This window comes from Lithohypha guttulata, assembly GCF_036872675.1.
Source record: "Lithohypha guttulata strain CCFEE 5908 chromosome Unknown scaffold_5, whole genome shotgun sequence".
Lineage (NCBI taxonomy): Eukaryota > Fungi > Ascomycota > Eurotiomycetes > Chaetothyriales > Trichomeriaceae > Lithohypha > Lithohypha guttulata.
Genome location: NW_027042754.1, coordinates 2400839 through 2417577, shown reverse-complemented (window position 1 = coordinate 2417577; position 16739 = coordinate 2400839). Strand labels below are relative to the sequence as shown.

Below are 16739 nucleotides of genomic sequence, written 5' to 3'. Positions count from 1 at the left end.
GCGGCAGCAAAGATGTCTTCGATGCGTGGTCTTGTCCAGTTTATAGCCGACCTGAGGAATGCTCGAGCTCGAGACCTGGAGGAGAAGCGCATCAATAAGGAACTCGCAAACATTCGCCAGAAGTTCAAGGGAGAGAAGCTGGATGGCTACCAGAAGAAGAAATATGTCTGCAAGTTGCTGTACATTTACATACAGGGTTACGATGTCGATTTTGGTCATCTGGAGGCTGTCAACCTGATCTCGGCACAAAAATACTCTGAGAAGCAAATCGGCTACCTCGCAGTTACCCTCTTCCTTCACGAGCACCATGACCTCCTCCACCTCGTCGTAAACAGCATACGGAAAGACCTTCTCGATCACAATGAGATCAACAACTGCTTGGCCCTACATGCTGTGGCCAACGTTGGTGGGCGCGAGATGGGGGAAGCACTGAGTGCGGATGTCCACAGGCTCCTCATCTCACCCACCTCGAAAGCATTCGTGAAGAAGAAGGCCGCTTTGACAATGTTAAGATTGTACAGAAAATACCCTGGCATCATGCAACAAGAGTGGGCCGAGCGGATAATAGCCCTGATGGATGACCCAGATATTGGTGTTGTGCTCTCAGTCACCTCGTTAATTCTGGCTCTTGTACAGGATAGTCCGGATGCTTACAAGGGAAGCTACGTGAAGGCAGCCCAACGCTTGAGGAAGATAGTCGTCGACAACGATGTATCCCCAGATTACCTCTACTACAAGGTTCCTTGTCCCTGGCTGCAGGTGAAGTTCTTGAAGCTGCTACAGTTCTACCCTCCCTCTGATGATTCTCACGTCAGGGACATCATCAGAGAAACTTTACAGGCTATACTATCCATACCTACTGACATCCCTAAGAATGTCCAGCAGAACAACGCCCAGAACGCAATCCTCTTCGAAGCAATCAACCTCCTAATTCACATGAGCACGGAACAGAGTCTCATGGTTCAGATATCGCAAAAGTTGGGCAAGTTTATTCAGTCCCGAGAGACCAACGTCAGATACCTGGGCCTTGATGCAATGACCCATTTCGCAGCCCGAGCAGAGACGCTTGATCCCATCAAACGGCACCAGAACATTATTATTGGCTCATTGAAAGATCGCGATATCAGTGTCAGGAGAAAAGGTCTGGATCTACTATACAGCATGTGCGATACCAGCAATGCTCAGCCCATTGTCAATGAGCTGCTCAAATACCTACAAAGTGCCGACTTTTCCTTACGAGAGGAGATGGTACTGAAGATCGCTATCCTCACTGAGAAGTATGCTACAGATGCCCAGTGGTATATTGATATCTCATTGCGGCTCCTAGCCATGGCTGGCGATCATGTCAGTGATGAGGTTTGGCAACGGGTCATACAGATTGTGACGAATAATGAGGAGCTTCAGGCATATGCTGCTCAAAACATGCTCGACTATATCAAGACCGAAAATTGCCACGACTCGCTCGTCAAAATCGGGGCCTACGTGCTGGGTGAATTCGGTCACCTTATTGCAGACACCAAGGGCTGCAGTCCGATCGAACAGTTGATGGCTCTGCAAGCCAAAATGATCACATCTCCTGACACCACTCGTGCTCTCATACTGTCGACTTTCATCAAGTATGTCAATCTGTTCCCCGAGATCAAGCCTCAACTCCTCCAGATGTTCCGCTTCTACAGCTATTCCCCAGACTCCGAGCTACAACAAAGAGCCTGCGAATACCTTACCCTAGCCACTTTGCCTACAGACGATCTGCTTCGTACTGTCTGCGATGAAATGCCGGCATTTTCAGAAAGAACCTCAATCCTCCTGCAGCGACTACATAAGAAGAGCGCTGGCACGAGTGAAAGAAGGACCTGGCTTGTTGGTGGCAAAGACGCCAATAACGACCGACAGGAAGCACTGATGAGTCAGCAGACGGGCCTGAAAAGGACTTTCACGACAATCGTTAACGGTACCAGCCCAGGTGCCAATGGCAGTGCTCATTCGGTGGAAGCATCAACTGCGACGAACGGCTCTTCGTCCAAGGATTTGGAAGGCCTCGACTTGCTGTCAGGACCCTCAGAAACACCATCGAAACCACTCAACCTAGCATCCGCTGCACATTTGTCACCAGATTGGGAACTTGGATTCAACGCACTTTACTTTCGAGACGAGGGTGTCCTCTTTGAAGACTCTCAGATCCAGGTCGGTATTCGTCAGGAATACCGCGGCCATATGGGCGTGGTTAAGCTCTACTTCACGAACAAAGCCTCTTTTCCTATTGGCTCCTTCACCACAACCCTGGACAATTTATCGTCCTCGGCTCTCAAAGTAGACACAAAATCTCTGCCCGATTCAAACATAGGCGCACAAGCGCAGGCACAGTCAACTATAGTCTGCACCGCACTTTCACCTTTTGAATCATCACCCACGATCCGTATATCCTATCTTGCAGGCGCATTACAAGGCTATACGTTACGTCTGCCTGTCCTTGTTCACAGGTATATGGACCCATCCTCCTTGTCAGCGGAGGACTTTTTCAAACGTTGGCGGCAAATTGGTGCAGGCACCATGGAGGCTCAGTCCACTTTTGGACTCAAAGATTCAAGTGCCAGTCTTAATGATAGTATCACAAAATCCATCGTGGAAGATTTCAGGTGGAAAGTTCTAGATAATGTTGATCCTAATCCAGCGAATGTGGTGGGTTGTGCTGTCTTCCAGATGGAGAAAGGGAAGACTGGCTGCCTTATGAGGCTTGAACCGAACAAAGAACAAAAAGTGAGTGGGCCTTCCTTCCTAGTGGTACCTCGTGCTAACAATTGACCTCAGATGTATCGCTTGACTGTGCGAGCGACTCAGGACACGATATCTGCCATTCTCGTTAGGGCGATGCAGGAAAAGCTATCCTTAGCATCATGAATTAAAAGGCTTTTCAACTGTCAAGTCTGCGTTACGTGCACTTGCTTACAGATTCTAGTCTTTGCGGGGGCTAAGGATACTCATTTGCTCCAGCGGTGCTTCCTAAGAATCTGATTCGAACTTCTGATTCGCTCACGCCATTTAATCGGGATGCGTTGTAACACATAGTGACTAACAAAAATGCTGGACTCGAGGTTCTAGGTATGCAGAGCGCTCAAGTTCTAACGGCGACCCACCCTGGTATATTTCCACAGCCAAAACGCAACACTTCCAACAGCTCCTATACCAACAACATTGAACATCGCATCCAAGACTTTTCCTTGCTTCCGTGCGTTCTTGATAACTTCACTATACCGCTCATTATCGAAACTCACCCTCGTATACTGCGTCTTCCACCCCAAACCAGGCAGCCACTTATGCAGCGTCTCCTCAATATACTTCCTCAACTTATACCGCCTACTAACAACACCACTCCGCATCTCCGCGTAATTACCCAGCGCCAGATTCGCGATCGCATGTGCATCCGGCGTGCGCACATGCGTGTACTCCCTAAGTGCAGCAGCAAGACAATGCTCAGGATCATGCCAGTCAATCTGCTCGTCGAGATGCGCCTGCGCCGAGAATCCCGCTTCCTGCCGCGATTGTGCGTCCTTGGCGCTGTCGATGGTCTCGAAGAGGACGCGGACTGATTCGAGGCCGGCGTTCATTCCTTGCCCGTAGAAGGGGACCATGGCGTTTGCGGCATCGCCGAGGATGACGACGGAGGAGGAGAAGTGGTGGGGAGTGCATTTGATGTTTATTAGGGGGAGGTGTGGGTTGCTGCGGAATTGTCGGAGGAGTTCTTGGGGTGGAATGAATGTTGTTACGCCTGGGAAGAGGTCGTCGAAGGTTTTGAGGAATGTGTCGTCGTTGGCGGTCTCGAGTCGGGAAAATAGGGATGTTGTGCCAAAGAGGGTGCAGACGAAGTTGCCGCCTTGGGAGGGGAGGGCGATGAACATGTGGGAGCCGGCTGGCCATATGTGTAGATGGTGAGGGGAGATTTGGAAACCGTCTGAATAGTTTGAGTTGGGGTTTGGGAGCATGGTAAATTCTGACCAGAGACAGTCGATGTATTCTTGTGAGAAGTCTACACGGGAGAACTTCATCATGTGGTATCGTACTGCAGAGTGAGCACCATCAGCTCCGATCATGAGGTCGAATCCGACTTCGTACTCTGGGGCGCGTTTGCCAGGCGCTGGACGACCAGATGTAAGGTCTTCGAACCACGCTTTCTTTGCTCGGAAGTCGCCTCCAGTCATTTTCTGCTGGAAGAACAACTTGACATTTGGCATTGTGGCGAGCTTGTCGAGGAGGCGTCGGTTGAGCTCATTGCGGTCTATTGACCTTTGGAAGCGGCCATGGACGTCGTAGGCTTGGGCTTCTTCCTTGAGAGCTCCGGCGATGGCCTTGGTGTGTATCATGCGCCCGTACATGGGAATAGTGGTCTCGAATATTTCCTCGAGCATCGGCTCGTACCCGGCCGAGCGAAGTGCATTGATGCCTCGTTCCGAAAGTGCCAAGTTGATGGATTTTGTGAAATTCAGTGGCGTCACACCCGTATCTCTCAAGTCTAGCAAAAGTCATTGTCAGAAGAGCCAAGGATAACATGGACGGGGTTTCACCGTCACGGATATAGACCTACCTGCCCTCAAGTCATATACTTCAACTTCGTCGCCTCTATTGGCCGCATATAATGCAGCCAATGATCCTACAGGTCCTGCACCAACCACCACTGTCTTCCGCCAACTCCTAGGTCGTCCCATCTTGTATCGTTGTTCTACCTCCACGCGCGTTCGTTACAGGACAGCACAATGTAGCTCGAGTAATGCGTCTAACGATAATGGTGATGCTTCAATAAAGCTCACAGTCCAGCTTGGCCGCAGAATGGGCTGGAAGGACAGTCTGGGTTATGATTGACGCCATAGATCTGGATGGAGTGACCGTGACGATCGTACTTGCCCGTTCGTACGCGCGTCTCCACTATTCTACACATCTGTTCAGGCATGCTTGCAAGTGAATGCACATCTAACTCTGAGACAGTTGTGTACTACAGCATTTCACCTGTGAGTGTTAGCATTTATGACGTACGTGTGATTCAATCGGGGTTCTACTCTCGCGGCTTCACGTTTGCATAACTGACGATCGTTCGATTTTACAGTTGGCGAACACAGAATAAAGATGTAGGTGCACGACGCGTGAGAAATCGACAATTCACAGATCATGTTTGAACATTACTCATCATCGACTGTGTACTCGTCGCTTTACACCTTGGGTATCAATATTATATCTAGTGCTTTTCCTCGATAGTGCGTGGCTCAGGCGCGTAAGTATCGTCCTCAATCTCTTTGGCATCGGCGACGATCTTGCCTTCAGGAAGCATGTTGAGAGCATCTTCTTCTTTATCCAAGCTCCAGAACTGTAAGATGAAGAAGAAGCCACCAAGGAAGGCCACCACGGCAAAGACACCATAGTTCCAGATGAGCAAGGGGTCACCAGCAAGAGGCGTGAGAGCTTCGGCAATGGCAGCAGATATAGCATTGGTGAACAAGGCGATAGCTTGAATCATGGATCGCATACTGCGAGGCGCCTTTGAATAGGCGTACTCGAGAGAGGTGATCGATGCAAAGATCTCGGAGAAAGCAATAAGGACGTAGCAACCAGTCTGAATCCAGACATTAAGAGGAGCTGGGTTGATGGTACCATCATCGTTGTAGCAATCGTTGGCCTGGTATCCGCAAGGTGAAGTCTTGTAAATATAGTACTGAACAACAGCAGCCCAGACCATGGCAAGAGCTGCCAGCCAGAAACCAACCGTAATCTTCTTGATGGCAGTGAACTGAATGCCCATTCTTCGAAGTCCAGGATACAGGAACTGGTCGCAAATGGGGATGAAGATGATGAGAGCAAATGGATCCAGGTTGTTGACAACATCGTTCGGGACTCCATTGAGGGTCATAGTGGCCGCCTGTTGCGTGAAGTTGTTCGTGAGCTGGTTGTATGAGAGCCAGTAGAGTGGATACCAGGTGAATACAGCACAGGCGGCAAAACCACGTCTGACCTCATCAACGAAAGCATCGTCGAAAGTCATCCAGGCTGGCCGCTGAGTATAGGGAATGTTGGACGGCTTAGCCGATGCCCACATGGTGCCATCGTGCGTATTCTTCCAAAAGCGCAAGGGATTGACTGACCATCTTCCTCGCATGGCATAGAACAGGGTCCTGAAAGCCTTGCTCAGGACCGAGCCAGAAGGAGGCTTCTGTTGATAGCGCTTTCGGCCCCAAAACATTACAGCAGGAGTGGTTAGGAAGATGAGGGTCGGCAACAAGAAGGCCAGCCAGAAGCCGACATATTTCTCTGCGTAGACCATACCAATTTGACCAATCAATGCTCCGATGTTGATGAACAAGTAGAAGTAGTGATAGATTCTGCTCTGAGTGATCGTGGGGTCCACAATCACACTCTCCCCAGATGGAAGTGTCTTGACGACGATGGTGGTCAGTGGGATCTGCTCCACGATAAGGGGCGAGATGTTGGGCTTGAAGCCACCGGTACCCAGGCCCATTACAATCACACCAAGCATGAAGACACCAAAGCTGGCGCTGGTGTCTGTAATAACGCCGGGGACCGCAGAAACAACCAAGATGACGTGACCAACAATAGCGATCGCAATGGAGATGCAGATAGTTTTGTATCGCCCCCAATACTCGTCAGCAATGTAAGCGGAGAACAGAGGAACGCAATAGACCCAGAAGGTGTTGAAGGTGTTGATGCCGGCACCAGTCTTGGTACCCTGGCCCAGGGCTCCAGAAACACCCTGTATTGGTTAGGGTATAGCCAATGCTTGTGGAGGGGTCAAGACTTACCTGATCGCTTCCACCACCAGCCCCGGTGTTGTGGTTGGAGCCAGGTGGTCCTCCAACAGCAGGAGGAAGGGGGCGGGAAACAAAGTTGGAGTAGACTATCTGCGTTCCATAGTAGGAGAATCGTTCGCAAAGCTCGACAAATGCGACGGTGTAAACCGACCAAGGAATAGGAGCTGCCACTCGGCGAAGCGCACGAGGACCGTGAAGTTCATCTGCAGTGGGATATCGCTCGCCATGAGCAATGTCGTTAGCCATGGCTGTGGTTTGTTGCAGACCTTTCCCAGCAGTGACAGACGACCGACGACGGTCGTTGACAATGTCTTCTAGTGCTCCTGCTTGGAGGGTTTCGGGTGAGTCGACAGGCATGACGACAACCGGTAAGGAGTGATCAACAAAATGCTTGAAGGATGAGAACGTGAGATGGGAGATCCAAGATCGGTAGAGAACGACAATCGATGACTATATGAATCTTTCGAGCTTGTCAGACCTCGGAAAGGCGATATGAGCACCACTGGTCTCCGCCGTTCGAAGATTGTCTATCATTCGGTGCGTGGCATGCGACAGTGTAGGGTGTGATTCTGACATGAAGCAAGCGTGGCGATCGCGATAATGCTTGTTTGCGAGTGGCAAGGAAGATATCCACATACGATGATAAGTAACTAGTCCAATCAATAGGCCAATGAGGGAGGACGGTCTAGGAGGAGAAGCTCGAGATGAAGATACAAATGGTTAGAGCAGGTCGAGGGTGAAAGTATGATGAAGCACAAAGTTTGGAAAAACGAGTTCGTGTGGATCGTGCTTGCCCCACGTCACATTGCTTGAAATGCTGCAGGGTGATCGCGAACGAATGAAACGTGAAGCAATTTCAACGGTAAGGCCGGCCCAAGCTCTGATAAGCTTCTAGAAACGAGCCATCAGTCGCCTTGGCCTAGCTTGAGTCGAAGCTAGTGGGGAACACAATCACCAACACCACTGATTTTGCGTTTATGATGGCTGACCAGATATGGTGCAGTGCGATAACGAATGGACGAGGAGGTATTCAACCTTCGTGCAATTACGCGGCCTGCATCTGATTTGATGTGTTATTGGTTGGGTAAGAGCCGTACTGGAATGCAATGCCAATCTATGGTTGACGGATATGGTTGCTAATACTCGGGTGGCAATTGAAGACTTGCAATCCTCAGTTGTTGCTCGTGTTGGAATTGATCTTTACGGTCGGAGAGTGTATACCGCGGAACCATGCTTCGTTGAGAATGATTGCGCCGGCTGAGTAGAGCTATCTTGTTCGGAATATCGCAGATCTACACATTTGGAGAAATTCAGATGCAGTCACGACGCCCATCCTTTCCACAGAACAGAGTTACTCACAGGAGTCCTATCGAGACGTGGTCGTGAGATATTGCCCCAGTGTTTCGCTTCGTCTGGATGTGCAATAACCCGAATCGTCGTACCTGTAGCCAGATCAGGAAGGTAAGAATGTCTTCCAGTGGCTCCACCGGAAATGATCACGCTACCCCGCCGTTCCTTCTCTGAGTTCCGAATCGTCGGGCAGAGTGCTTGATCTTCGTCTATTCATCAAGTCCAGCCAAGCTGACAGCAACCAGTGTATCGCCGCGTTTCGAGTTTCAATCCTCGTGTGAGCATGCAGTGTAATGTTGCCATGTGGTGTCGAGAAACCACGTGTATCGATTCGCGACGTTAGCAAGTGCCTGCATCCAGCTGTCACACTTTGGTTGTGCTGACTAGTGGACCTCCTGACTTCAGTCGTTCAATTGCACCCACTTCTCCGTCTTCAATTTGTGTTACTCCAGAACTCAAAAGTCCTGCAGCCTTTCGTGCCTCCTTTTTGCTGAGATTCCAGAAAACCCACGCTCCCCATAGCTGAGCACAGCTGAACAAGACGTGCAGGATAGGTGTCACAACCTTGAAAGAGAGAGTCCATTTGTGCCATAAAGATCCGAAGAGCCAGAAGACAACGGTTGTCTCCAGCGTTGTGCCTACAATCTCCATGACAGCCACGGAAAAGAATAGACGGGACATCAAGCCATGGAAATGTCTTGCTCGCTTACTGTGTTCGTCCGATGGAGGTAAGAGCCGGTAAAGAATCATTGCTATGTGAGGCCAAAGTTCGGCGATGCAGTCAAATGCGCCCCTACAGGTAGGTGTGTCAGCAGCCATAACAACCAAGGACAGCGTGGAATGTACCAAACGAAGCACATGATGAACTCAATCACTGCGTCTTGCTCATGATCGAAGTTCAAGGAAATGGCAACTGCGCTCTGAGCAATCACAATCGCCCCCACATGATGCGCAGCACTAATAGGACTGACATTGACTCGATAGAAGAGTTCAAAAATGTACATGACCGTGAACAGTTGACTGCACACGATCATCACATCCCCCATCGTGGCTCTCGACCCGGGAGTGAACGGCGTATGTGGAGTGGCTCGGCCAAAGGCGATGCTAAGAAAAGGGTAAATTGCAGAGATCAAAAGAACGATTTTGCAAGTCCCAGCAACATGGTGATTGACCAGCGACCGGCGCTGATCCTCACTCAGTGCTTGATATCTGCCTCTGTATGATCTCGTGTTCATGAGGAACTTTTCAATGAAGTACAACCTGTAGGCAAAGACCAAGACAGTAATGATTGTCAATATCAGGCCAGAGAAGGGTGCCAGCTTCGAGATCGACTCGTCGACTAGTGCGTCTATATGCGGTCCATGATAGGTATGGTGGTGGTGATGTGTGCCATTGTCAGGTACTTCGATCATCGTATGGGAAGAGCCTTCCAAAGGCACTGACAGAATCCAAAATCGAAGGTGTGCAGTCTCAAAAAGTGATATTGTCGAGATGTGCTTATGAAGACTGAGAGCTATGTCGCAGCGAAAGAACGAGAGTGAGCTTGGGAAGCAAAGCGTGCCTCTATACTGAGGTAGAAGCAGTGAAGGAGAGTCGTGATAAGCGAGTGTGTAAGGATTCGTTGCAGGCACGGTCTAGCATTTCAAGATGCAAAGCACTGCGAATCCAGACCAAGCCATGAGAGACTTTGAGAACTAAATTGTCACCGAGCATCAAATGTGAATGCTAAGAGGTATATCCCAAAGTCAAACACCCGAACAGAGCATCGCGTTCTGTCACACAACCCCCTTCTGTAGTTGGATCCTTCGGTAGTGTAGAGCATAATCTACCAATATTGAAGCTGACGCGGCCATACAGTCTCGTTTTCTGCAGAAGCTCAGGGTCTCCAAGGACGATAGCATCAGGACTAGTCAGGCACACGGGTGTTTGTTATAAAGTGCTCTGAACGTGACCTTTCCCTCCACTTGATTGCCACAACTGGCTGGCTCGCTGCCAAGAGCGTCATGCTCGATAGATTACACATACAGCATACACGACCTCACGTCGACTTTGTACATAGCTTACACAAACCTTAACCTCGCTACGAGATTCTAGACCACATCCACGTGCAGACGTGTACCAGTATCAGTACCAGTAAAGAAATGCAGACTAGTAGTGGATTCATTTTAAGTTGAGGAAATTACCGTGACGAATCGCTCAGGGCTGAGCTTGATCATCAAGCTTTCCCCAGGGGTTCTTAGCAAATGCTTACTGCTCTTGGACCCTTCGTCGACGACCTCTCATTGTTAGCACGACGTGCGATTTTGAAGAGAGATCTTGAATTGCAGTATACACAGCTTGTTGCTCTAAAGCTGTTCTCCAAGTACATCGTCAGCATGCTTTTAGTGGCTGATGTGCCAACCAGTTCCAGTACCATCATAATCTTGTCTATCTACCTCGTTGCCTTGAGTTTGAAACCAGCCATCCGAATCCCATTCTATCATCAATCATGCCCACATTGCCTTGAACTTCACATCAAAAACACCTTGCAACTTCTGGAATGCTAGCAATACATCTGGAAGACCTTTGCCCTCTTCAACGTTCCATGCACGGAGTTCTTCGACCAATGTATCGTCATCACTAACATCCGATGTTCCATCGTTCTCATTCTCATCATCCTCATCCACTTCGTCATCCCAAGATTCTGCGACCTTGGCTTTCTTCGAAACAGTACGAGTCGACTTCTGTGGTTGCGTTTCGACTAGAGTATCCTTTGATGTTGTCGATGAGCCGTCTGACGTATCTTGAGCGATAGCGACATTGTCTTCCTGAACTTCTTCGTACACATCCATTCCACCTTTGACGTCCAACATGTCCATGTCGGATCCATCCTTCAATTTCATAAAGTTCAGTAAGCTAGTGACGATGGTGGCCAGTACTAGCGAGAAGTCGTTAAGGTGGAACCAGATGTCTGATCGACGAACACCGTTGGCTCGTTCCAATGTATGAACGTCTCCGTGCTTGAAGAAGTCGACAAGCCATGCATTGAGAGGAACTTCCGTGTCGTCGGGAAACACTTGCATGTAGGGTATTACTGCCTCTTCGAGGAAGACACCAGATCTCGTAGTGGAGCATAAGTCGTGAATGGAATTAAAGTCATCGCCTGCACCGGAAAGTGCAACGAAAGAAGATCGAACTGTCGTGGCAGGCAGAGAATGGATAGCACCACCCAGTTTCTGCTCAGTGTCTCCGAACTGCATTCCTGTGAGCGGCAGTTTGTTGTCAGCAATCTTGATATGCTGGTCCACAAAGGTCCTGACGTAGGTCCTGTAGACTTGCAGAGTCTGTTCGTTGTGGTCGTGCAGGATCTTCGCCGCCTTTGCAGGAAGTGGAGGGAGGAACACCATCGATGAGGAAGGCTTGACAACCTTCTCACGGTACTCAGCGTCTGCTCGGCGGCAAAGGATGCGCTTGAACAAATGAGCCATGACAAGCATAAGTGTCTCAAGGGTCTCTTGCTCTTTCTCTCGAACTCCAGAGCAGAGTTCGTTGAAATAGCCTTCTTTCAGAAGAGCGTGGAAAGCAAATGAAGAGTTCTCCGTGAAGTACAGATGGCTGACCAATCCAGCGAAGTTCAACGGCGCACCGTCACTACCCAGGAGCTCCTGTTGTCGCAGATATTCAATCGAGAAACGCAGATGGTGCATTGTCTGGCTTTTGAAGCTTTCCCCACCCATGTAGAGTCGAGGCTGGGATAACAACGAGTTGATAGCATCCACCGCATATTTGGAATTGTTGGATTCGTGCAACAAGGTGAACAGCCGAAGCACCAACGTTGTAGTGATTGGAAAATGCCCGTTAAGATCAGGAAGTCGTGAGCTAATGAGGCGACTGACCTTCTGTCGCGACACTCCGTGGAAAACGACGTTTCCAAGAAGATCGAAGCCTCGTCGACCAGCGCGACCTGCACATTGCCGGTAGTTGAGCGCAGTAAGGAAAACCGAGTCACCTGCGAAAATGACAGTCTTGCAAGGCATGTTGATACCCAAGGCAAGCGTGCCTGTCGCAACGACGACTCGAAGAAATCGTTTTCGGAACAGGATTTCCACGACCTGGCGATATTTTCTGTTCATACCAGCATGATGAACACCGATACCTCTGGCGAGTGCCTCAATCAGCCACTCCTGGACTTCACGCTTTCTGAGTTGCCCAGAGTACTTCTCTAGCTCGGATAATTGTGCTTTTGAGAGATCCGCGAAGTGGTAGCCATCGATTGGTGATTCAGGGTTGAAAGCATTCCATTTGTCATAGTCAGCAGCACCACCAACACGTTGCATATCAAGCTTCGACACCTTCTCGTCATCTCTCTCCCCTCCATCACCATCGTCATCGTTGCCTTTCTTCTTTGACTTCTTAGCAGTTGCTTTTGATCCTTTGGCTAGTAACTTCTCCTTCTGCGACTTCCACTCCTCCCATTGCTCAAGTTTCTTTTCCCACTTCGGGCCACTCTTTACTTGAGATATCTCGGCTTCCTTTAATTGACCCACAATAGCTTGGCATATTTGCTCGCATTGCGTGCGATCATAGTTGAATAGTATCGCCGGAAGAGCATCCCGCTCGTGTAATCTCGACAATAATGACAGAGTCGATCCAATAAAATCCTCTTCGTCCAGCACTTTCTTCTCAAGGCTAGAGTGGTCTTGTCGGGTAGCATAAAGATCTTCGCGGTTCTCGTTCACAAAGCTCTTCTCGAGCTCGTGGACTAGTTGCATGTAGGGTGAAGACATGTCCTCAATCCAATCTTTCAGCGTGGCCTTCAACTCGTGCTCCCACTTCAGAACGTCAACCTTGCGAGAGATGTTTGGCAAGATTTGCCGTGGATCGAGTTTGTTTGGTACCGGATAATCCTTGTTCTGAACTTTGATCATGGCTTGCCAGAGCAGGTAACAGTCACGAGGTTCGAGAGCAAGGTCCTCTGGTATACCACGACTTCTATCAACCAACGCAGCAACAGGATGGATAAAGTTCAAGCTAGGCAAACCTTCAAGGCCCAACTCATTCAGCAGAGTTCTACTGGAAAGACCGCCAAAGCTGAATTGTTTTGGGGGCACAAAGTAATACTTGCGAAGGTCAGAGTAGCGATAGGGATGTTGTACCATATTGAGCTTGTGACCCATAGCAGCTTGAGTGGAGGTTAGCCACTGACTGAATTCGCCCGGATTGCCAACCGTAGCACTGAGTGCGATAATAGGACAAGGTGCCATGAGAAGGAGTTGTTCCCATATCACACCGTCCTCTGCCTGGCCGATGGAATGTACTTCATCGAAGATGATACGCTTGACCCTATTTGACCAGGATCTAGCATTAGATGGTGCCAGTAGCATGATCTGGAGGATATGAGGAACCGTTACCAAGACTTGACACCCAGATGGGTTGTTGATTCGATAGTCTCTTGTGTGTATGGCCCAAACGGATTTGCCTCCATGCTTGAATGATTTGGAATATCGAGCCTGGATTTCGGCAGCGATCTGATTGACCAACGCCTTAGTAGGTGCTACATAAACCAAGACACCTTCATCATCAGCCTGGAGCACTTTCCGCATCGCGTAGAAGGAAATGAATGTCTTTCCCGCACTGGTTGGTGCAACGACAAACACGCTCTCATCTGCATCGATGCTGTCCAAGACTCGACTCTGCCAGCCATCAGGTCGGAAGTCGACTCTAGGATCTGCTTTGGAATCGAAAGAGCGCTCGAGAAAAGGACCACAATGTAGAATCTGGAAATCTTTCGACGGCATGCTGATGGATAGGCCAGGAGCTCGAGCTTGAATGTTCAATGAAAATGGCAGCTTCCTATCTTTGGAGGACGCTTGCATCGACCTTACTCCAGGCAGAGTAAGTGTGTCAACGACAATACCGAGACCCTTGATTATTGAATCCGGTAGGTCAGCTGCCTGAGAAATGTTCTGAGCATGATTCCAAATCAGAGCAGCAATATGGAAAGCTTGTTTCTGTTGCCCGGTCCGAGAACATTCGACCCAGATCTGTGCAAGACAGCTGATCATATAGAGCTCGCATTCTGGACCAACAATGTCACGCCAACTAGGCTGTAAACTCTGGAGATAGATTTGCGACTTAGTATACCGTGCCGCTGGATCGGGCTCTACAGCAAACCCTTTCCATACGGTATGCCATGCACTGATCACCTTTTCGTCTGCTGCATCGACCTTCTTGGCTTTACTGGCAGCCAACTGATCGAGCATATCCTGTTTTCGAGCATTCTTCGCATTCGTCTTGCCTCCTCCGCCACTCTTTTTCGGAGCTTCCTTCTTGGAAGACGATGTCGGTTGTGGCAGTGGGGTTTCGGTAGGCTTGCCAGACATCCCTGTAGACCCGACAATGATAGTCTCTGGCTCGAGGCTTCTTCCGACAGCGTTCGTCAAACTTGCAGCATACACCGCCATTTCGGCCATGAACAGTTGATTTCTCCTGGCGGCTCGACTGACCTGCCAGGATGTCATCGTTGGAGCTGGACCTTTCTGTACCAAAGGTCTCTTTGCATTGTGCCAATGCGAAACTTCCTTGAATATCTTACGAGACTCGAGAGTTGGTTTGTTAGTCGCACCTGCATCAACTCGAATGCGGACTGACTCCAGATGCTTGTCAAATACAGGACTGCTGAATGGCAGCACTGACAACCGTACGCTAGTGTCTTTGGAAGGGCGATCTTGAGAGGGGTTCGCTAAGGTCCGACTTTGCGACTCGCAGTCACCGGCAGGCTGTAAGTGAGTTCCTTCTACCTCTTTCACAGCTTGCAAAAGCTTTTTGTATGTTCTTTCGATGTCTGATGTATATTGCACGGAGTTGTGACAGAGATACAGGAATAGACGACCGTCGATAAGGTCAGCGACGTCACATTGTCCTTGTGTTGAGATATCCTCCGATGTTGCCACCAAATTCTCGAGTAGAGGAATTGCTGTTGCTACCACAGATCGGAGAAATAGGGAGGCAATCGAGTCTTCGGGTACGGTGTCCAGTCTTCGGGAGCTGAGAGGAAGATGAGTAATCAGGGCCTCGTGTAGCAGAAATATTGAGCACATCTCTGTCCATTCCTCTTTTGTGGTAGAAGGAACTATATTTTGAAGCAGCTTGCTGACAACCATAATCGCAAGGCGCTCTCGTTCAGTCAGATCTGAATGTGACAACGAGAAGTCTTTCATGGCTATGTGCTGCTCTTCTGGTTGCTGAGTGGTTGCCTGAAGTGGCATGTCCATTGAGGCCAGTGCTGCTTGCCGACGTGTTTCCAGCACAACTGCCATAACTTTCGTGTCCCGCCAGTCCAATTCATTGACCAGAGCAACGTTGTAACCACGTTGAACGAGGAAGATGATCATCTCTCTAAAGGCAAGTTTCTGCTGGTTGTAGTGCTCGTCAGGTGTGACTTCCTGCTCGCTATTTTCATATTCAACTTTCTGTGCACCATCATGTGTCATAAGAAAATATGGGGAGTGAGTCTTGAGATAGTCGGCAAAATCCACCGAGCGCCAGTCGTCAAAAGTAGATACTTTGATCTCAGGATGGAGTTGTGGTAACGAGGTGATGAGGTGGCGAATTATGACGGCTCTTGCAAAAAGGTACTTGCTCTGGTTCTCTTCCTGGACTGTTGCTGGCACACAGAGGTGTTTGTTGCTCTCCAAGAAGACGACATGGAAGCAGCATTTGCGCTGTATGAGGTTGTGTAGAAATGCTTCGACATTGTAGACCGCATGAAGCAGTTGTAGGCCATAGGTGAAATCCAGTTTGGAATCACTAAAGCATCGCAGAAGCATAGAATCGCCATCGATAACAAACAACTCGTTGCCAGCATAATCTCCAACGAGATCGACTCGTCGCGAGCCAAGTTTTCGATAAGCTGTTAGTATCGCGACTTCCCGATCGTCGTTATCGTCCATCGCGCCTGAAGCCGCCGTAATGAATTAAATCTATCGTGCTATTCAGCAGGGATAGGGAAAGGACTAAAGAAGTCAGGAACGGCAAAGGTGTAAAAATCAGCGAAAAGCCATTTTGTTGTCCCAGCAAATCGAATAAAGCTTGGCTACCTCTTGGTTTTGGCTTGCTGATTTTGAAGTTTTTCTGCTGCCCACGTCTAAAAACATTGCTTTCACTCTCGATAGGAGTGAAGACGCACACAGTTCAATAGTATATACTTACAACATGTTCACCTTCTAGCTGTAGTGCCTGGTCCGCCACCTTTTGTCTGCCTCTGAGGGTCGCTTGAGGCGATTTTTTACAAAATCGGTCTCATTCTCGCGAAGAATCCTTTTGTGAGAGCTGCGCTTCTAGTGCCTTATCATTGTTTACTGGTAGCCTTACTGTCCTGCCCGCCTTATACATATTCAACAAATTGAGTTTCAGAACTCTGGCACGAAAAGTGAGACATCGTCGGGACAGTGATGCCAAACATCTCGACCCAATCCTCCGGCGACGAGACTTGATCAGAACTTTGCGATGAGTAAAGACATCAGGCTACAGAAGATAGACTAAGAAAGATAACAAGCATAAATTAAGGGTTCATACAGGGCATGCACTTACCTTGCTTCC

The 16739-nt window shown here is 49.2% G+C and overlaps 5 protein-coding genes across 5 annotated transcripts; 1 reads left to right on the top strand and 4 right to left on the bottom strand.

Annotated features, from left to right (window-relative positions):
- Positions 1 to 12: 12 nt before the first annotated feature.
- LTR64_007372 (uncharacterized protein) lies at positions 13 to 2898 on the top strand (the record flags this gene model as incomplete). The annotated part of the gene is made up of 2 exons (XM_064901692.1): positions 13 to 2757; positions 2809 to 2898. 2 exons carry the CDS (start codon positions 13 to 15, stop codon positions 2896 to 2898), a joined length of 2835 nt encoding a protein of 944 aa, XP_064752768.1.
- A 221-nt stretch (positions 2899 to 3119) lies between these two features.
- On the bottom strand, positions 3120 to 4700 carry BNA4 (kynurenine 3-monooxygenase, mitochondrial precursor; the record flags this gene model as incomplete). Its single annotated transcript, XM_064901691.1, has 2 exons — positions 3120 to 4507; positions 4580 to 4700. 2 exons carry the CDS (start codon positions 4698 to 4700, stop codon positions 3120 to 3122), a joined length of 1509 nt encoding a protein of 502 aa, XP_064752767.1.
- A 524-nt stretch (positions 4701 to 5224) lies between these two features.
- On the bottom strand, positions 5225 to 7166 carry LTR64_007370 (uncharacterized protein; the record flags this gene model as incomplete). The annotated part of the gene is made up of 2 exons (XM_064901690.1): positions 5225 to 6751; positions 6801 to 7166. 2 exons carry the CDS (start codon positions 7164 to 7166, stop codon positions 5225 to 5227), a joined length of 1893 nt encoding a protein of 630 aa, XP_064752766.1.
- Positions 7167 to 8522: 1356 nt separating this feature from the next.
- LTR64_007369 (uncharacterized protein) lies at positions 8523 to 9571 on the bottom strand (the record flags this gene model as incomplete). Its single annotated transcript, XM_064901689.1, has 2 exons — positions 8523 to 8952; positions 9006 to 9571. 2 exons carry the CDS (start codon positions 9569 to 9571, stop codon positions 8523 to 8525), a joined length of 996 nt encoding a protein of 331 aa, XP_064752765.1.
- Positions 9572 to 10645: 1074 nt separating this feature from the next.
- LTR64_007368 (uncharacterized protein) lies at positions 10646 to 16090 on the bottom strand (the record flags this gene model as incomplete). The annotated part of the gene is made up of 1 exon (XM_064901688.1): positions 10646 to 16090. One exon carries the CDS (start codon positions 16088 to 16090, stop codon positions 10646 to 10648), a length of 5445 nt encoding a protein of 1814 aa, XP_064752764.1.
- Between the last annotated feature and the right edge of the window lie 649 nt (positions 16091 to 16739).